This window comes from Podarcis tiliguerta (assembly GCF_965153285.1).
Source record: "Podarcis tiliguerta genome assembly, chromosome: Z".
In the NCBI taxonomy this organism is placed as follows: Eukaryota; Metazoa; Chordata; class Lepidosauria; order Squamata; family Lacertidae; genus Podarcis; species Podarcis tiliguerta.
The window spans coordinates 42,559,785-42,581,924 of record NC_139553.1 but is presented as its reverse complement, the minus strand read 5'-3'; the positions used below and the strand labels follow the sequence as shown (position 1 = coordinate 42,581,924).

Genomic DNA, 22,140 nt, shown 5'->3' with positions numbered 1-22,140 from the left:
CTCTACGGAATAAGCCTAGATCTGAAGGCATGATTGTCCGAGGTCATGAGCGCAAATCACACAAGTGAATTCGAGGCAGAATTCATTGTTATTTTCTGTCATCATTATTTTTAGTCACTAAGCATTATGTAAACAATTATGCTATTTTCTGCATTGTTTTTGGTGTTTCCCTTCCACTGAAATTCATGGAAAGTAATTATGTAATTAATTACATTAGTTCCAGCCACAGTTCATAGCAAATTGAATAGTGTAATACTCCGAACTGTAGCAACACAGAAACACTGCTGATTGCAATGAACACAAAATGGGACAGAAGTCATTGTCTCCTTACATCCCTAGCTCTTCTGTTGAGATATGACCCCTGTCCCTTAAATAAAAATGAATAAAATGAATAAATAAATTATTAAAGTTGTATGCCACCCTTTATTTGTAGATCTCAGGGCAGTTCACAGCATAAATTAGGATACCTTTTGATCCTTTCAGTGTCCACATTAATTGGATCTTCACGTCTGATTGTCTTTGCTCTCATTCATAATGTCCCTGTTGTTCCACAAAGCTTTGCTAGTTTATGTTAATCTTAATTTGGCAATGATGGGAGAAACCCTGTGACTTGATGATGCCCACTTATCCAAACTCAATTATCCAAGTTCTCTGAAATTTCATCAAGACAGCTGTTTATATTCTGCTGCTTCTTTTGCCATATCTCACATCCATTGTTTGCTTCCTGCATCCACATAAAACCTGCTGTAAGTTTTGGATTATCCACCCTTCACATAGGTGGTTTTCTCCTTGGTCGTTTGAGATTGTAGGGCCTCCATACTGACACTGTTTTATTCCTTTGACCTGAAGCACCTCTTGCTGCAAGTCCTGCATTTGTCCATTTTAACTTCATGGCCTTTTCTACTACAACCATAACATTCTATCTTTGTTACATCCAGTTGTTAGTTTTTCTTTCTCAGAACATTGCTCATTCTAGAGCATGTGGTGTTATTCTGGAGGTTTTCATACTTCTCTGTGTCATGGGCTGGATCTAGACACATCAAAGAAGTGTTTCAGCTAAACATGTTGTAAATTTAAACAGAGAAACAGGTAGAGAAAAATTGGGTTCCACAGTGCCATCGGTGTCACAATGTTATATCGCATATACAGCGCATATAAATTGCTTTTTCTTTACCAATCTAGCTGAAGTCCATGGACTGTTTTTCTCCACTATTACACATCACAGGTAATATGCACAGGTAATTGGCCCAGTATACCTGAAGGAGTTTCTCCACCCCCATCGTTCAGCCCAGACACTGAGGTCCAGTGCCGAGGGCCTTCTGGTGGTTCCCTCACTGCGAGAAGCGAGGTTACAGGGAACCAGGCAAAGGGCCTTCTTGGTAGTGGTGCCCGCCCCGTGGAACGCCCTCCCATCAGATGTCAAAGAAATAAACAACTCTCTGACTTTCAGAAGACATCTGGAGGCAGCCCTGTTTAGGGAAGTTTTTAATGTCTAATGTTTTATTGTGTTTTTAATATTCTGTTGGGAGCCGCCCAGAGTGGCTGGGGGACCTGGCCAGATGAGCGGGTATAAGTAATAAATTATTATTATTACTATTAAACACTTTAGCTTTCAAGTCGAAGGAAATATTTCTATTTTTCATCTTAAAGCTGCGTTTTCCAAAGGCTGCCCAGGATTGTTTTATTTTCCTCCCTATTTCGTTTGGTTTTCTGCTCTCAATATGATTTTTTTAATCCTAAATTAATGTTTTCTTCAATGTGCTTTGTTTCTTTGTTTTAAAATAGTATATCATTCTCTTATTCAAACATTATTTTAATCTAGGCTAGATTCACCTTCATACCTTTTTTATTCTTCACTGTGTTCTTCCAGCATTTCTTGTAGTATTATTTTTTTACTTTCGACTGTTATGGCTATATCATCTGCATATTGTATGTGATTTAATATCTTCCATTGATTCCTTTTTTCTAACCACCTCAGCTTTTTAAATACACCTTCCAAGTTGACTGTAGGTGATTAGCTATCTCCTTGTCTTACGCCTCTTTTAAGGGTCTTGGACTGGTTTTTTGTGGTTACCCCAAGCGAATGGTCACTTACTCACTGACACTTTTGGTTGTCACAGTGTCCTTCAGCTCCATTGAAGAAATTCAGCTAAAACCCTTTCATGCGGACATTTGTCACTGATGTGAAATAGTTCAAACTGAGAAATTGAACCCAGTTGCTTCAGTGCAAAGTGAGCTTTATGGGGCACTGAGATGATAAGAAAATAAAGAAAGGGGAGTCAGGTCTAAAGAATGGAAACAATAAACAAGAGGAAATCTACCCAAAAGGGAAAGGTGAATCTTTTTGTAGGAAATAATTTATGTAGATGGCAGTATATTTCTGTAGAGAAGAGTGATACAGAACTCTAACCTTAATGATTAGAATCACCTGCATCTCAGCACATTAATGGGCCAGTAGGACCTTTAACATGGTCTTTTAAGCCAGTTGGCTTGAAAGAGAGTCCCAGATGGTGTGGAACATGGCCAGCTGGTTGTGGAAAGAATTATGTGGAACTGGTTATTTAAGGCATTTTTTCCAGTACTTGCTAAAACCAGAGCTCATCTCCTTGTCTGCAGAATTCTCTGCTTCTGAAAGACTCAAAGAAACAAGTAACTGTAGCTTGCAAATTGTGTCTTGATGTCCAGTGCCTGGGACATGAACAACTACAGCCAGATGTCACTTTACTCTAGGAAAAGTGAAATGTTACTTGATTAAACACTTTTTTTAAAAAAAGCAGGGAGGATCACATTTTGCTATTCATCACATTTTGCTATTCATCAAGGACTTTGAATGAGTGTGAAGAATTATACCAGTGAGTCAAACCAGACATGGAGCTTATGTCTTAGTGGACTCCCCTTCATTAGAGGTTTTAAGCAGCGGTTGGATGGCCATCTATCACGTATGCTCTAGTTGAGATTCCTGCATTGTAGGGGGTTGGACCTTGGGGTACCTTTCAGCTCTACAATTCTATGATTCCCTAAGTCTTCAGAAAAAACTGCATGGGTGAAATGGGTTTTTAACTAGTTCTTCACAAGAGAGAAAGAGAGAGAGAGAGACAGAGAGAAAGAGAGAGAAAGAAAGAAAGAAAGAAAGAAAGAAAGAAAGAAAGAAAGAAAGAGAAAGAGAGAGAAAGAAAGAAAGAAAGAAAGAAAGAAAGAAAGAAAGAAAGAAAGTAAGTAAGTAAGTTTAGGAGAAAGCTTACTATAGAGTCAGACAACTGGGATCCATGCAGTACCTGATCAAATGTTTATCCCAGACACCTGTAACTGGGTGATGACTATGCCCTGAATGATAGAGACCAGCCTTCCAAACAACATAGAAAATATATTAGCTCCTTATAATTCTTTCTGGCCAAGCTGATGCCTGCATACACTTAAGGGATCTCATAGGAACATATGAAGTTACCTTAATACTGATTAATACCAAGTTCAATCCTCAGCATCTCCAGGTATGGGTGGGAGAGATCCCTGCCTGAAACCCTAGAGAATGACTGCCAGTCAGCTAGATGGATCAAGGGTCTCAGTCAGTATAAAGCAGTGTCTGATGTTGATACTGAACTGTTACCAGGCAACCAGATATTCCCATTTCCTCACCTTTCCAGAAGTGAAAATCCGCAAAGTGTAACCAGACCCTTAAGACGAGAATTGTCTAAGTGGCAGCGGCCCAGCTCCCCACCCCTTACACAAATGCTGCCTCAGCAATACTGCAGGGAGGATATGAGAGGAGGAGAACAAGCAAGCAAGTGTTCACCATTTGCATCGTAATTCCTCCCGGTCCCTTAAGCACAATGGAATCTCCTTGTTTAAAAAATTGGGGGGGCTGAGCCTAGGCTAGCTTTGGCTGCTGCCCAAACAAGTTCATTGTGCAGCTTCGGTTGAAGGAGGCGGGACAGGCACAAAGAGCTTATTCTTAGCTTAAACGGAATGCACTTTTTTGCCACTCAAAATTACCAATTTAAGAGTGGGGTTTTTTGTTTTCAGTTTTGGTGTGTGTGCTTTAAAAAACCCAAAACTGTTTCTTGTATACAGTGTAATTCTTAGCTTTACACAATTGATGAGCTTTCTAAATATTTACTTCAGTGCACAGCTCCTTGAATAGAAGCCCTCGGAGGAAAACCAGAAGGGGGGAAATGCATTCTTCCTATTCCCCCCACCCTTTCCTCATAATCTTATACTCCAGTGTTGTGATCAGGGGTGTTGCAAACTACTTAACGGATTTGGGACACAGGTGCATGAGTGTGCATTTGCATAAAATTTGCATTGCCTGATTTGTATGGATGGGTGCTTCTGGGGAATTAAGACGGGGTGGCTGGGGTCTCCTCCATGCTGCGCTTTGCAGACTAACCCTATGAGCAAGGTTTCTTTGAAAAACAATGTTGAGAAAAGGTGGGAAGGGGCAAAAGAGTTTGGGGCCACCTCAATAGATTTGGGGTTCAGGCCTAAGGACTACGATCTGACAACACTCCACGTTGTGGTAATCACTGGGGACACTCTTCTGATTGCTTTCCTCCATGAAATCCCATAGTTTTTTATTGCACAAATGTTCTGGTTTATTATTGTTCCACGTTTGATGTGCTGTAGGCCTTCCACACACGGCAATAATGTGGTAGCATTGGGGAAGTGTCGCAGAGCAACTAATATGGCAAAATAAACCCACCACTAATGCACTTTTGTTGTGTCACGGACATGTGCCAGAATATACTTTGAGAAATACACCCGTCCAGAGAGACCAATTTTCCATTTCATTTCGCAGCAGAGATAAAAAGTAACTACTGAATACCTTTAGATATACCTTTTTCTGTTACAGTTGCATTGATAGAACCATGGGTGCTGATTATGCCTCCTCCAGTTCCACTTTTAAGTATCACAAATAATCAAAATGGAGAGGAAACGGGGATGAAAATATAACAGCATTTGTCATTCCCAAAGGAGCAATGGCACTGCTGGAACCCACCCCAATTTAAAACTAGGGACACACTTCACTCTTAATCTCATCAAACTACATTCTTTCTCCAGTAGTTTCCTGGATTTGCATCCTCCTGTGGAATAAAATAGTTAATATTACCCCTACTTAAAAACAAGCACATCACTCATAGCCTCAAAAAATTGTATTTAGTTCAGGGGAATTTGTGTAATCATTAAGTTTCTTCAAGCCAATTCACACTTGGCTACCCTTCCCCTTTCCTTTAGACTCAAGTTACCCCTAGTAAATTACCTCTCTAAAAAAAAAATAATATTTCTAGCTACTGCTCAGATGTAACTTTGGCCCATAAAATGAGCAATAATCTGTGTACAAATTCCTGTTCATATAAATGGATTCTTTGGGGTGAGAAAGAAGAAAGAGTCTGGAAAACAGAGTAGAAAAGCACTGGAGATGAAAACATAATAATGTCAAAAATGAGTCAGGATTTGCTTAATAACTGCTGCACAGAAAATAACTGTGAATCATAGATTTGCAAAACAGACTCTAAACGGTTCTAGAAAACAGAACAGAGGACTTCCAAATCTAGCTGGCAACAATTTATATAGATACATATCCCTTTTATAATAGATCTTAAGCAATCTTTAGAAGAAAGTTGTTTAGGGGTACTCTCATTATCCTACTCATATTGAAATACTGCCCAAACTTAGTTTCACAAAATGTTTAGGGGTATGTGTACCCCTGTGTACCCCCAGAAAAAAGCACTGAGCAGAACAATAATATTAAGAAAATCTTTCTAGAGTTTACTGCCTCACAATGTAATACAACAAGTTAGGCCAGAGCTTTTCAAACTTTCCATGTTGGTGAAACACTTTTTAGAAATGCATCATTTCGTAACACATTGATTCAGTTTGACTAGCAAACTGGAGGTTAAACTAACCCCTTTCTAGCCCTGGAAGGAGCACGGGAAGACTGCTGCTGACACACTAACACTGTTTGGAAATCTCTGAGTTAGACTCTACTCACACTAGCAGCCTGAAGTTCATTTCCCCTGCGCTGCATTTCCCAGTCGCTTTCTCCCACCACTGTTCACACCAAAGCAGAGGCAGGGGGATGCCTTCACCCGACGATTTCTTCCCCTGTGGTGTGTGGGCGCACTGCCAACCATGCATGCACAAAAACCGCCCGAACTTGTTCAGAGCGCGACAGAACTGTGGCTTCTGTTTTCAAACTGGATGGAACCTGGTTTCAGGAGAAACAGATCCAAAGAGGAGTATTTCCCTTAAGGCTGCGGGACACAGATGGATTGTGGCTAACGTCGTGTGAACCTGGCTTAGATAAAACAGCGGCGGGAGCACGCTGGAGTAAATGGTAATGTGTACAAACCCTTAGATAGCTATAACTTATAACCTTCACCATCTAACATAGTAGACTGCCTGGGGGTCCTGTTTGCCATTGCTGCCAGCCTTTCTACGCGCTTCCCTTTTCTTCTCCATTGGGGTACCCAGCGTGAAGCCCCTCCAGATGCTGTGCTCTACAACACCCACCAGTCCCAACCAGCATGGCCAATGGTTAAGGATGGTGGGCATTGTAGTTCTGGAGGCCGTTACATTGGCTACCCCTGCTCTAGGCTGGCAGCCCAAGGGTCAAAGGCCGGACTTGCCTTTGAGGACTCCAGCTGCTGTTTGTAGGGGATACTACAAACAGAGCAGGCACTAACCACTTCTTGTACCTTTCTCTCTCAACTTGAAATGTCACATGCAGCCCAAGCCAATGGGTATGAACTCTATTGACTGCTTATATCCGCATGTGGCTAGGGGTGCCTACCTCACACACTAAGCAGGGACAAAACAAATGCTAAAGACTTTCTTTCCACACCTTAACAAGAGAGATGTTGAGTTCCTTCTTGTGCGCTAAGGATTTTCGCTTGCCCTTCCCAGTTGCTAAGCTATAGGTTCTGATGATTCTGCGATTCTGTGCACTAACAATGGCAATCAAGAGATCTGTAATAATGAAAAGATACATAATCAGAGCATGTAATCCCCATAGGAAACATTGCCAGCAGTAAAAGCCAACAGTAAAAGCATGGGATATGAAAGTGAAAACTCACAATGGTGGCAAAAATTAACTGAATTGGTCAGAATGATGGGGAAAAGAGTAAAAAAAACCCAGAAGAATTTGGAAGCTTATCGTCTCATTTTATTGAACAGAATTACAAGATGCAATCATTTAACATTTTCTTGCAGCAGAAATGCAACGTAACTATGTTGGAAGAGTATTAGTGATCTATAGCACTGGCTATTGTAATAGATGCTTATAAATGTGGAACCTGTAGTCCATAATTAGGACACTTTCTAAGAGCAGGTTTATGCAGATTTTTTTTTTAATATATGTTGTCTATGTTTGGGGGGGGGGGTGTATGAATGAATGTAGACTTTCTCGGTGCAAAATTGGCACACAAGCTTATAATATTTTCAATTTAAATTCAATGCTGAGGAAATTTTTTGAGGCAACAGAGCTTTCCTGAGAATGCATCCAAGGATTTTGAGCCGAGAAAAGTCGTATTCTGAGTCGATTGTTTTTTGTCTTCAACAGCACCGCTACTTACCCCTGCTGCTTCTCGCAATCCTAACACTGCTTTCCTAGGCATAGATTCCACTGAGTCCAGTAAGATGTCCAAGTAAATGTTATTAAGATTGCAGCCATGCTGAATAGTGAAATCACTGAGGTATATTCATGTTGTCATTGTTTCCCTTCTTGTATTTCAGACTAACAAAGGTGACGCTCTAGCCAACCGTGTCCAGAATACATTGGGGAACTACGATGAGATGAAGGACTTTCTGACCAACCATTCCAACCAGAGCCACCTTGTAGGAATCCCACAGAATTCTGTGCCACAAACTCCAGTAGATAAAAATGAACAGACCTTTTTCCCAGAACAAAGGAACCGGATGGTCCCGCCCCACCAAATCACGGGGCACTCCTCAGCTTCAATGCCGCCCCCTGCGGCTATATCTTCCAGTTCAAGTTTAGTGCACAGTCACCAGAGCAGCAGGAAATCCAGGACTGACTGGTCCCGTGTCAGCCACAACTCAAACGGTGGTCAGCCAAGTCAGTCCGGGAGTGCGCAAAGTCGGACAAAGCACAGCTCATCCCACGAACCTCCACAAGGCAGGTATGATGACCGCTATGCTTGCCAAAGCGAGCAGCATAAACCTGGAGGAGGCGATGAAGCCAACGCAACGCCATCCTCGTCACACTCGAGGAGGCATACCCATTCAAAATCAGGGGTGGCAGAACACTCTTACAAAGAAAGCAGCCACTCAAAGTCTCCAGTGGATCTCGAGTTTCTGGGCCATGGGCCTGGATCTCCGCTCCCATCTACATCCTTGTTGTCAGGAAATAGTGGTCTTTCGACTCAAAATTTCCTGCCAGGCCTCCACTGTAAGGGCAGCATGACTCAGCAAAAGCCCACCGCTTACGTTAGGCCAATGGATGGTCAAGACCAGGTTCCCAACGACTCACCGGAACTGAAGATGCCAATAGAAATTGAAGGCGTTTATGGAAACCAACCCTTTGGGATTCCACTGGAAGGAAAGACCACTGGACCCAGCTCAAAGAATAAACTACCAAAGCTTAACATTCCTCAAGCTAGTGAAGTAAGTCTTATTTATCTGTTCAGTTGTTTACTTACCTCTTTTGCCTCCAGGGTTTCAGTCCACTACACTTCCTCAGTTTCCTGTTTAACTGACAGTCTCTTACCCCACATCCAGACCATACTTTTAAAGCACTATGATACCAGTTTAAACAGTAATGGATTCCCCTAAAGACTTCTGGGAGCTGATTCCCCCCCCCCCCCGGATGCTGAAAGGTGTTAGGGGACCCCCTCTCTCCATCTCGCAGACCTACAATTCCAAAAGTGGTTTAATTGTCAATTCCTCTTCGCAGGTTGCTCTGGAAATTATGTGCTTTCAGTATCTATTCACTGCTTGGGCACTGCAGCTGAAAAGAAAGCTCTTTTTGACATGCTGTTTGGGTCTCACACAGATTGTTCTGTCTATTTTTAAGATTACTAGGATGCACGTCCTGTTATGCTTATCCTGCTACCTGACCCCAAGAGTGTGGTCAACATAATCAGGTCTGTGGTTAAAAATAGGAAAGTGTCAGTGGGTTGCGGTTTTGTTGTTTGTTTTGTTATTGTCAATTTAAAATCTTCAGAAGAATTGCACAACATGGATACCTTGGGAAGTATTTATACAGCAGATAGATAGATAGATAGATAGAGCCCATTTTCTGTAGTGCAAAAAATGGGGAGTGTTGGTGGAAATCTCAATAATCATTGGCTGCAATAGGTAATAGTTCTCATCTTGCCAAAACTTGGTTGTAAATATGCTGTGCATCCAGGTTCATAGAAATTAGTTACCTGGGAAAGAATGAAAACTACAGTCCTATCCACATTTACTTAGAAATAATTCCAATTGAATGGAGCTCTAATGACTATATAACATATAATGATTATAATTTAGTCCCTCTCCATGCTAAGTCACAATCCCTGTTTTGTCCCTTTTGTGGATTGCTTATTTTTTTTAAAAAAATATTTGGGTAAGTAGGGGTGGAGCATCCCATTTTTCTTCTTGCGGTAAAATGGGAAAGCCTGCCTTGCCACTGCCACCCACCTCACCACCTCTGCCACTGGATTTTTTGTGAGATCACACTGGTTTCCAGCTAGATCTCACATGCCCTGCAGGATCTTATGCAAGTTTAGTAAGAGCTTGCTGGAAATTGATGTGATCTCACTCAAAATCAGTGCTGATGCTGATGCCAGTTCTCTGCCAGCAGGAGAAGTGACAGGAAAGCCAGGGCACCCACAGCGGCACTGCCTTGCTTGTTTCTGCCACCTAAGGCAGCTGCCTAACCCTGCCTAATGGCTACACCGGCCCTGGGGATAAGGCTTCTTTTTTTGTTGTTAAAGAATTTATTCATTTTCAATAACAATCTTCCAATTAATGACAAGTTAAATCAAATCAATCAAAATTACAATAATAACAATACACCAATTATGTATTCCAATTATAAAAATTTTCTTGGGACTTCTCATGTTCCAGAAGTCTGGAGATAATCATCCTCATTCATGTCTCTGCATTTTCAGTATTTTTCAAATTCAGCACTAATATTATCCATCCTTCTTCTCAGTCTAATCAGCCATTGTTTCTGTGGCTCACATCTAGTAGCAAAGTTTTTGTGCAGTTAACCCACAAGAGGCGGGGTTTGGGGGGGGGAGTAAGGCTTCTAATGGTGCCATTCTTCAGGGATCAACTCCTTTAGATTACACTCATGGTCCCTTCAAACACTACAATCCTATGATTCTATTTCATGTGGTCTCTAGAAGCAAGCTCCAGAGTGAGAAACATGCCTGTCTTGTATCTAGTACATGTGCAAGTAAGTTCATGCACATGAAAACCAAGGCACCATACCCAGCTGTTTCTCCAAATGCAGCTGGGGCTGCATGACAGCTGAAGGCACCAAGTTTATTAGCCTTGCTTTAAATCCAGACCAAATTTCAGAAGCTAATAGGTAGCTGCTCAGCTATCCCAGTGATTAAGTTCCAGAGTCAGGGCTCAGCCTTGCCCTGGGAAGTCCTTTGCAAAATCAACATAACTCATTCAAGTTACATAACAGGACTTCCCTGTAGCGGTTGGGTTACCCTGATGTAGAACTTGACTCTCTCGAACATTGTATATGCTTAGTCTTGAATACAAGCAGCTCTCCAAAGTGCATGGTATAAATACTGTACTATTATTTTACATTTAAGAGGTGTTAAGCAAGGTGGTGTCTACCACTGCATACTTCCAAACAGATGGAAATAGCAGGGCTTGCCTAGCAGAGTTCCCAAAATACCTATTTCGTGGCTGGTAATATTTTTTACACCCTGAATAAGTGATGATACATTCTTAGGGTGCTTTATTGCAAAAGGTCGGCTTCCCTTACCCACATTCAAACCCCTGCCTGCCCGCCCTTTGGAATAATTGTTTGGGGCCAATAATTTGTTTGACTTCTTTAAAGAAGGAGGGAAATCCCTTGCCATTATTTATTAACATTCCAAAGAGCAACAAAGACTGATGTGTTTTGCAGGAGAGCTTGGAATAATTTTCTGGGAACAGCATCTGAAAACCGTAAAAAGACCTATTTATATGAAGTGGAAGCTGAGGGTTCCTTGCAGATGGTGTTTTATTAGAAAAATGTATTTGTTAATAAACGTAGCTGTGTACAAGATTGCTTTACAGATGTTTCTGTTTATTTTTACCTTTGGTTAAAAATCTGCTGGAGTAGTCTGTTGCAATTTGTCACCAGTATTGTTTGGCAAGGAAATAATTGCACGGAAAGAAAATAATGAGGTTGCAAAGGCAAATAAATGTGTTCACTCTTGCTGTCTATTAAAAACAAAAACATATCCATTAACAAATTTGAAAGAGAATATTTAAGTCAGCAGTTGAAGGGGTGTGTGTTTAAAATATAGTGTAATGGGGGGGGGGGCTGCTTATGACCAAAGGCCTTGGATCCAAAGAACTGCGAGTAGAAGCCAAAAATGTTTTAGCATTGGTTTCAGAGCATGTGTGAGAGGAAGGTTCAGTTTAGCACTAGAGCATGTGTTTTATTAAGACCAGAGTATAGAGGCAGAGCGTCAGCTTTGTATGCAGAATATCCCAGGTTCAAATCCCTGGCATTTCCAAGTAAGCACTGGGAAAGTTACCAGTCTGAAACCCTGGAGAGACCCACCCAGTCAGTGTGGACAAAACTGAGCTAGATGTACCCATGAGTCTGATGGCTTCCAACATTCATCTTGAAATCAGCCCTTTATTCAGAACCACGAGGAATGGAATCCTGCTTAATTAAGTGGGAAACCATAGCTCAGTGATAAGAGTTCTGACTTTGCATGGAGAAGGTCTCAGGTTCAATTGCCATCACCTCTAGGTTGGGACTGAAACCTGGAGAGCCTTGTGGACAATAATGAACTACAAGAACCAGTGCTCTGACTTGGTATTATGCAGCTTACTGTATTCTTAAGATTTCTCACAGTGGAACATTTTGAATAGTTCTCTTATCACTAGGGATATTGGAAAATTCCAATGAAAACAGATGCAGGGGCAGAAATGACTGGTGCTCCCTTGCTCATCTCATGTCTAGAACGGAAATCAATATGAGTGAATTTGGTTTGCTGTGAATGCTGTTGGCTGTTGCTTTCATTCTGCAAACAATGCGCAATTGGTTATAGTTCCCAGTCCACATTTGCATTATGTTTCCTTTGCACTGAAATTAATGGGGTGGAGTAACATAATGGCAATGTCACTTATGCAATTTATGTAATTAATTATGTAAGTTACATGATTTCAGCACAGCAGACAGTGAGATGAATAAAGTAGCTTTTAGTGGAATATGAACTGCTGTGGAATGGAAACAGTGTGGCATGCAACAGATGCAGCACCGGGTGATTTAGGATGGGTTGGACAGTTCCCCTACACAGTGCCAAGCTGAGGGGATGCATCCTCCTCTTCCTCCATCTCATACCTATATTTATATAGGTACCTACTCATTTAGATAAGGGACGCGGGTGGTGCTGTGGGTTAAACCATAGAGCCTAGGACTTGCCGATCAGAAGGTTCGAATCCCCCGACGGGGTGAGCTCCCATTGCTCAGTCCCTGCTCCTGCCAACCTAGCAGTTCGAAAGCACGTCAAAGTGCAAGTAGATAAATAGGTACCGCTCCAGCGGGAAGGTAAACAGCCTTTCTGTGCGCTGCTCTGGTTCGCCAGAAGCGGCTTAGTCATGCTGGCCACATGACCCGGAAGCTGTATGCCGGCTCCCTCGGCCAATAAAGTGAGATGAGCGCCGCAACCCCAGAGTCGGCCACAACTGGACCTAATGGTCAGGGGTCCCTTTACCTTTACCTTACTGATTTAGATGGGCAATTGAGTTGCTGCAACTAGGACACAGCACACTTGAGAACATGTGCAGAACGGAAAGCGAAAGGGAGGGAGGGCACCAAATGTTGTCCTCACTCAGGGTGCCATATTACGAAAGTCTGCCATCTGACAAATACAAGGTGGCACAGAAAATGATTCTGCCTTATATCCCTATCTATCACTCAACGATTTGCCTAGGAAATACCTTTGGAACTTTCCATTCCTCCTTAGCTAGCCATTCCTTGTTCTCTCTGGAAACTGTGGCAGTTTGTAGATCATTATATATCGGAAGCAATCAGGCCCCTGAAAGTGGGAAGTGAAAAGTCCCATAACGCTTCTGACACCACCCACCTAAGCCGTGAAACATGGAAGATTTCTCTTGCCATTCCTTCTGAGAAAATGTTTTGACGGGTTCAGTGTACAGTGAAATGATAAGCTTTTGTTATATGTGTTTCAAATCACCCCCTTATCACAGGATATATTGATTAGCTTAGTACTTCCTCAGCAAGCTATAAAAGAGAGAGAGAGAGGGAAAAGGAAGGGCCTGCACTCTTTCTGGATTAAAGAGCACAAAAAAATTGACAGGTAGATAACCATATTGATTCAGCTCGAGCGGTAAATGCAAGGAGCTTTGTATATGACTTATAAAACTTTACAAGCGCAGTAGGTTTTAGGGGTTTATATTTTTATTTCTTTTAATTGAATGGAAGGGCTAAGAAAAAGGGGGAGAATAAGGGGTGGGGGAAGAGCCCTGGGTTAACTAATTCCTCGTTTTGTGTTGATTTGCCAAATAACATTACATTATGTCCTCTGTTTGCGGGTGGATCTTTCATTCCATATTTAAGCCTCCCCTTTGCTTTTTAGAAAACTTCAGAGGAGGAAGAATAATGGACTGGAACAAGCATTAGGCTGGAAACCCCCCTTGCCTGGTTCATATTTCAAATAAAATAAAACGACCAATAAAACAAAGCCAAAAAAACCTCAGTCCCTTAGCATAGTTGTCCGTGGAGTATTACAAGGCCTGGCCATGTGGTTTACATTTGTAAATACTGTGAGAAGTATTGCTTTTGCAATACTTTATAATGAAGGCCATATGATGGGCTCATCAAGAGAACTCTGGCTGTAGACACGTCTTTCTTTGTAATGCAGCTTGGCAGAGCCCCATTTCAGGGGCTTGGCCTCTGGCTAGCACCACCTGCCACCCAAGCCCTGAGTGCACCCAGACTGAGCATTAAGTAGCTATCAGAGGGGAACCAGGAGCTGGAACTAATGAATTGTGCTAGGGTATGGGTGATGAACCCTCTTCATCTTGAGGGCCACCTTTGTCCCAAGGGCAGCTTTCTGAAGTCCACATGACACTGAGGGAAACACAGAGCCAGAGGGAAACATGGGTGACGCAATCAGAAGAGCTGTGCTTCAGCCAGAAGAGCAAAGGGCATTATCAGAGTTGGGAGGACACATTCTAGCTTGGCAAAAGCACTCAAGGAGGGTGTTACACAGGACCATGCATTCAATAGAGTTTTGGGTTGTGTACCCATCATATATTGAAAGCAAAGGCTTCCCACAAAAAAATCCTGGGAATTTTAGTTTGCTAGGAGTGCTATGAATTGTAGATCTGTGAGAAGCAAGCTACATTTACCAGGATTCTCTAGGGGAAGTCATGTGCTTTAAAGGTATGGTGTGTACACATCCTTAGTCTGAAAGCTGCCTGGTGGTAGTCAGCTGCAGATACGCCCACACAGATTGCAGAAATCATTTGTGCCCCAGTTAAATGTGCTAATATCACTGTTTTGCCGTGCAAAAAAAAACCTGAGGAAATCTCTTTGTAGAGCATTTCTAGGTTTTTACAAACCATCTTTAAGCTTCCACACACACTTTTTTTTTTGGTCCCTGATTCAAATATGGGTAAACACTTAAAGGCTTCAAGTGAAAGCATCATGTGGGAATATGTTAATAGAAATAATAACACTTAAGAAAAAGGAGGAAACAAAGCACATGCTAGGAAACAGAGTTGACCACCTACCCTGGCAATTACCCATGACTTGTAGATTCAAGCTGAAATTTAGCTGGCTAACCATTTCATGAATATTACAGGAGGGGATCTGATTTCCAAATTTTATTTTATTTTTTATTTTACTTAGGCAATAAGTCTATTGCTTGGTTGTTGTTTTACCAGCCTGAAGGAGAAAGTCCTTTGGATAGAAACTTTTGGCTGCAATTTTGGTAGTTTCAGGGTGAAAGCGGGGGCCAAAGCCAACCCACCACCACTGCTTGGGTTTCACCACCATTTATTTTGTGATATGTGTGTGGAGGGGAGAGATTCCTGTCACTTCCCAACATCATTTCTTCTTATATATCATTCCTTTGTAGGTCACTCTATGAAGCCCCTCCCCCTACCTTTAAAAGGGGTCAGTTTGAGGTGCAAGGGGAGGGACTCAGAGAAAGTTGTGATGGGTGGGGTGAAGTTTAAAGAGCATGAGTGACCCTATGTCAGGATGTTGCATTTTTCCAAGGCAATTCAATTGGGAGAGAGGGTATGGCGCCCCTCTCAGCACCCACCATTTTGCCCCACAACTCCTCTTTCAAAAATGTTACATTATGACATGGGATCTCTTAGAGAAAAGATTGTGACCAAAGAGGAGAGAATGTTGCCTTACGCTACCTGAGGGGAACTGCAATGCTGCTGCCACCACTGCCATTAAATTTCACCCTAGGATTGGGAGATAAATTCAATTCAGTTTGCATTTAAAGGTGAACCTACTTAATTTGCTTATTCCTCTTTTTTGTTTTGTTTTACAAAGTACTAGTTAGCTCAGTTTCAAGCAGTAGACAGACTGAAATACAGCCATCCTTTGAAAGTCACACATCCCCAAATTTTGCAATGCAGTTCTCCTACCAAGTAATGTCTACTAGAAATGCACATCCTTGGATAAAATGTGTGTGTGTGTGTGTGTGTGTGTGTGTGTGTAATCAAATACTGAAATTCATTGCAGGCCCAGAAGCAGTAAGCAGATGAATGTCATGATCACCATGGACAGATAGAGTAATAAAGACGCAGCAAGGCAGTTCTTGGGATCAAGCAGACCACAACTTTATTGATTACAGATGCAATATGGTCTTGGCTTAGGCACTGGGGTTTGTATCCTGAATTGACCAACCTAATCTGCAGGTTGATTACTCCATCAGGGTCAATTGTGTACCACCATGTACACCACCTTGACCTCCTTGGAGAAGATGTGGGATATATATTTCAGGGCTCTACTGATGTCATGTAATTCATCCAGTAATCTATCAGTAGATTACCAAAATGCATAGTTTCCCAATGCATCCCTTGAAATTTGATCATGTTAGGCAACCCATCATTCAGTGGCTTGTTGTGTGCTGTTACTGGTTTCTTTTTACTGAGGAGCTCCTGTTGCTGTGAAAAACCCCAGAGTTCTCCTGGAACTCAGTTTCAAAATCCCTCCTTCTTAAGTGGATTGATTTTGCTTTTTGGAAAACAAAGAAAGGACATAGCAGCTGCAGTTTCCTTAAATTGGTATGAAAGGATGTTGCATGAAAGATTTAATGGCAGTGCCTTCCTCTAAAGAATGAAATCACACCCTCTGACCAGCTGTTTTTAGTATAAGTTTGAATGTTGACCAATTTTTATTTTTATTTTTGTAAAATTACCCCTACAATGGCCAATGGTTCAGAAGACCTAAAAACTGACTAAAGAAAGGAATGGATTTCTGAAGGACTGTCAAATGTGCTGGAAAGTTTTAATAGTCCCATGATTCGGGACCCCAGTTAGTGTGTTGAACTAAGACCAGGGAGACCCAGCTTCAAACCCCCACTCAGGCCTCAGCCTAGCCTACCTTGCCGAGCTGTTGTGAGATAAAATGGATGGGGGGAGAACCACATATGCCACCTTGTAGTTCATGGGAAGATGGACATAATAAATACATAATTAGTCAGGATCAGATAAATAATTTCTAGGTTTCCTAAACTGTGTTTCAGAGAGCTGTTACTTTCCTTAGAACATTATCAAAGGGTTCCTCAATGAGACAAATTAATCCATGGTGGACCAGTTTCCCAAAAAAATGGCTAGCAACTAGTGATCTTCCCTGGCAATGCCCAGTCCCATAGGTGTATTGGAATGGTTCTAAACAAACCAGTGGGTGGCTCCATCTATATAAAAAGATCATGCGATGTAAGGAGCAGGACTCCAGATCCTGCTCAGGGTTGCTCAGGGGTCCCTCTGCAGACAAATCAGTGTGGAAACCCTTCCCTGAAGGCCAGCTGTTTGAAAGCACTTTTCTAATCAGAAGGCAATGGTTTATTGGGGGGAGGACCCTCAAATCTACCTGGGGAATAGGAGACGGGGGACAGGATAGCAAGCTCAAGTGGCAATAACTCTCCTGGTATGCCCCGCGGAGGACCTTAAGGTCCACAAATAACAACACTTTGGAGGTCCCGAGCCTCAAGGAGGTTAGATTGGTTTCAGCTAGGGCCAGGGCCTTTCCAGCACTGGCCCGGACGTAGTGGAATGCTCTCTCACAAGAGAATAGGGCCCTGCGGGACTTGACATGTTTCCGCAGGACCTGCAAGACAGAGCTCTTCCGCCTGGCCTTTGGTTTGGACTCGGTCTGACCCTTATGTTTCTCTCCCCTTATGGTCTTGATTTATTGGCTATTTTAAAATGAGGCTGAATTTTAAATTGTATTTTAATTGATATTTTAAATATCTCTTTTTCCCCTATTATGTTTTTACTGTGATTTTATTGGTGTTAGCTGCCCTGAGCCCAGCTCTGGCCAGGGAGGGCAAGGTATAAATAATTGTTGTTGTTATTATTATTATTATTATTATTATTAATGAAGAAATGTGTAACATTTTGAGCAAGGAGGCCAGTCTGGAAGCACCACATTGCATATAGTTTATATGTGACTTTCCAAGTCTGACTTCTGAAATGAAAGAAACAAACTGAAACCAATTCTGAAAGCTGGCTCTGGATGGTTCTTAATTGGCTTCTGCCCATAGGGTCTCCAAGAAATAGCCCCACCAAATGCAGGAGCAGTTTCACACCTTAAAACATGCTCCCATCCTATGTGCTATTAGCAAACCGATTATAATTATCCACATAAATAATCATACAGTGCCTATATTTTGCTAAGTGCAATACAGATAATGAACAATGAAGGCATTCCCTGCCTGGCGATTGCAGTCGAATAGACAGGCACCAGTTCTTAAGGTTAAATTGTTCTTACAATAAACAACTTATAGCAGAGACGGCTCATGGAGGGGAGAAGAAAAATGGCAGTTGGTATCTCAGTAGAACCCATGGAGTGGCTCTGCTTCTCATCTCTGTTACAATCAATGGTGCAGTTAGAAGAATTTAGATTTAATGGCTGGCCAGGGCAGGGGCTCTTTGCATAGTAATGTGTATTACTTCACTTGTTTCAAATTGTGGTAAGAGAGCCCAGTTACATTGGGAGCCCCTACTGCGTATTTTTCTTAAAGTGGTCCTTGAATCCATCCCCAGAAGTCCTGTCTTGATGGTACCACTGTCCAAGTGGAATGGCTGCTATCATGTTACTGTTCAGTCTAAAACTGGGATCCCAGCAGCTACTGTACTTCCACCCACAGACTTTGGCAGCACCCTGTGAGTTTTCTTTCAAGATCTTTAAACACACACACTGCTCAGTTTCAAAATAAGTTTGTTGTACAGTAATGCTGTCCAAGTAACACAAGGCTTAAGCACACACACATACACCCGTCTGGGCAATCAAAACTGGCTGCAAGGCACTTTGGATCCCGATCTAACTTTCCATTACTAAAAAGGAAACACTGCTGTTTGGATGAAGAACAATCTTTAAACAACTTATAACATTATAAGAGGGGGGAAGCAGCCTTTAGAGTCAATTGCTAACATTTGATAGACTTTGTGGGGAGATTGCTTAAGGGAAAGATACCTAGCTTGTTTTGGTGGATCCCTTTAGGAGATTGATAGGAGTTTTTCAGGGGGTGATTTGAGGTGGGGAGGCAATGCACTGAGTGGGGAAACACTTTGCTTTTTCACTCCACCTAGTAGAGAAGCTGTGCTGACTCCTAGGGAAGTGGGAGGAGAGCATAGCTCAGCAGTAGAACATGTGCTTAGCATGCAGAAGGTCCTTGGTTCAAACCAGAGACCCACCATCTCCCATTCAGAGAGTGACAGGAAGGTTCACAGCCTGAGTGAGAAACCTGAGACTCACTGCTACAGAGTTTAGAGTACTAGATGAGGTGGCCAAATAGCCAGACCTTGTATTAGCCAGCCACTTATCTCCATAACTATTAAGAAGACAGTAAGATGGAATATTAGGTTGTGTACTAGCCATATTGATTGCCCTCCTCCCATTGCTGGAGGCAGTATGCTTGGAATTACAAGCAGGGATATCACCAGTGGTGACAATTAGTAGAAAAATCAGCAGTCATATGTGTTGTTAGTGACTTTTTACACTTACATCTACAGTTGCCTGTGTTTTAGCAGGTGAACATTGAAATAGGTATTTTCTTTAATATGCAAATCAGTGCTTTCCTAATTAAAACCAGCTTGACATGCTCTTAATGATATTGGCAAATTTCTGCAACCATTTGTTCCTTTTCATTTGAAGCGGTGGCTGCATGGCGCTTCTTGATTGAGGTCTTTTGAATCCAAATCGAGATGGTAGATGTCTAGCCATAAGCCTTTGGTGCACAAGTATCGTTCCAGCTGGGTTTCCTTGGAGAGAAGAGGAAGGAAATATATACAATATTTTTTGGAAGCTGAAGTTGCTGTTGAGATATAGCTTTCTTACATCAGTTTTCTCAGAAGGGTTTCCTTCTAAATTAAATCTCATGTTATATATGCTTTCCTGCTTCCTGCTGCCTCCTGCAGCCATAGCCCATAATTAGAGATAGAATAGTCCAGGGTCAAAGACTTGATAATATTTCTGCAGCAGGGTGCTTCTCTCCAGCATCCTACAGCTGCCCAATCAGTATGAAAGGGGAGAAGAAGCCAGGAGGAGAAGCCTTCTCACCCTTTGTGCGGATTGGAATTGTTGTTGGAATTCATATCTCTTTTGAGGGACAATGGAGTGTGCCACCAGAGTTGAAGTCAAACCGCTGCATTAGCAGCACTGAAGTGGCCTCTCTGGGGCGCAAGCCTATTTAGTGCATATAAAGATCCTGGGCTGCCGAGATGACAAGACCCCCTTCTCTGCCTCACTGTTGTGGTCCAAAGGAAAGCAGTGCAATCCGTTTGGCACCAGCTTGGCTGTAGGAGTTGCTGGAAGGAAGTGTACAAGGTGCTGTTCAACCATTTTAGGAACTCCACTCCGGATTTGCGTAGGGTTTACTCCTTAGCTTTATCTTCTCCCAAAGGTATCCTGCAAGGACTTCCTGCAGATGTTTAGGATCAAAGCTTTCCTTCTCTTAGTTGGGCTATTTTCCCAGGATGATGAGCCCACCTGCCCCTGACTTCCCTCCATAGCACCTGCAGAAACTGCCTTCTTAACCATTGGACCCACTATTGGTCTCCTCAGCCAGAGTAAAAGGAACTGAGCCTGCCACTGAGGACTAGTTCCTAGGGTCATTTTGGAGAAGGTACATGGAAAGGACACTAAGGAAAAACTTTTTCTATAAGCTAGGCATTTAAGAAGACTGAAAACACAAGGTGCTTTGAAGAGAGTGGTGTGCAAGTTTGTTTGTTTTTTTACATACAATGGAACTTCATGGAAAACACTCCAAAGCGTTTGCCCATGTATGTGCACAGAAAATAGATAGAGCTGAAAGGTAACACATAGAGATCAGCAATGATCATGGTAATACATCTCTAATTATTATTATTACAAAATTTTATGATTATTGCCTAATTATATCATGGTGTTAGAAGGCTGAGTGGCTGTGAGGGGACGTAGTTGTGATTACCATGAAGGGGCCCTGAACTTCTGAATTTGCCACTAAAATAATGCCCAGTGGTAGCCAACATGGCACTTGGGAGTTGTTGTTGGTTGGACTGCAGGCAAAGCCCAGAAAATAGAGTTATCAGGAGTGCCACAAAGAATTTAGTTAAAAGCCCAATGTGTTTAAGAGAAATTCCTGTGCTGAGCATCCATTCCCTGCCCCACCCAATAAATGAAGCCATGTGAAAATGGCAAAGCTAAACTGTGTTCCAAAATTAACAGTCACAAGATGAAAATGACATGCATTTGCGATGTTACCCCTGTGCCATTCTACGACTGTCCTGGATGCCAGCTCTGGGGAGAATGAATGGAGGGCTTAACAAATACTAGAGCCGCTTGCATCTTCATACATAATAAACACGGCTTCTGTAAATAACTCTTTTTATCTGTCAAACATTGTAGGCGCATATGCCATGCTGATTGTCATGGGGGTCGTAAATAAACAATGGATCTGTCTGTGCACGTTGCTTGTTTTTTGTTTTAAAACATCTGCGCAGGGATAAAAATGGTAGCAAGCTCATTTTGATCATGAAATGACACAGGATGGGAAAGGTGGGCTGAACGATACTCCTGCTAGGTAGACCCCAGGCTGCTTGAACAAGCATACCCAGGGAGTATCATCTGGGTGTGAGGTCTCATGTTGATTGCCACAGGGATCTGTCCTCAGACCTGTGCTGTTCAAAACACACACACACACACACAAGATTTGCATAAAAGTGAAAAGGGGATGAATGACAGATTTGCAAAGAGCACAGAGCTGGGAGGGCTGAGTAGCACCATAAAAGACAGATCTTTTTAGAATCTGATTTTCTCAGTTAGAAGGCCCATTCAGTCTTAGGCATAGGGAGGGCTCAGTGGCGTAGCGTGGGGGGTGCAGGGGGGGCCCGGCTGCACCGGGTGCAACATCTGTGGGGGCGCGCGCTCGCACTCGCAGCTCTCTGCCCCTACCTGGCTCACTCACTCTCTCTCACTGCAGTTCTGGCTGTGCGAATCCGATCCTGTGGAGGGGGGGTGCCAGGCGTGCGGTGCGGTGCGGAGCGGAGAGAGAGTGAGGGACTATCTGGGGGAGGGACAGTGCAGCGGGGGGGGGTGCAAATTACTTGCCTTGCCCCGGGTTAGGGGTCGCAAATTACTTGCCTTGCCCTGGGTGCTGACAACCCACGCTACGCCACTGGGAGGGCGACAAGCAGACCCCTCTTGTTATATCTTTGTGTGCCTAGAAAGCATGGGTTAAAGTGGTTTGCCACTTGACCTATACC

The 22,140-nt window shown here is 42.6% G+C and overlaps 1 protein-coding gene across 13 annotated transcripts in view; it reads left to right on the top strand.

Annotated features, from left to right (window-relative positions):
• The window catches only part of AFF2 (ALF transcription elongation factor 2), a 382,241-nt gene that overhangs the window by 103,985 nt on the left and 256,116 nt on the right, over positions 1–22,140 (top strand). For all 13 annotated transcript variants that reach the window (XM_083422401.1, XM_083422406.1, XM_083422407.1 and 10 more), the window contains exon 3: positions 7,729–8,619. In XM_083422401.1, coding sequence (XP_083278527.1) covers positions 7,729–8,619 — 891 coding nt within the window. The remainder of the gene's footprint in view (positions 1–7,728; positions 8,620–22,140) is intronic.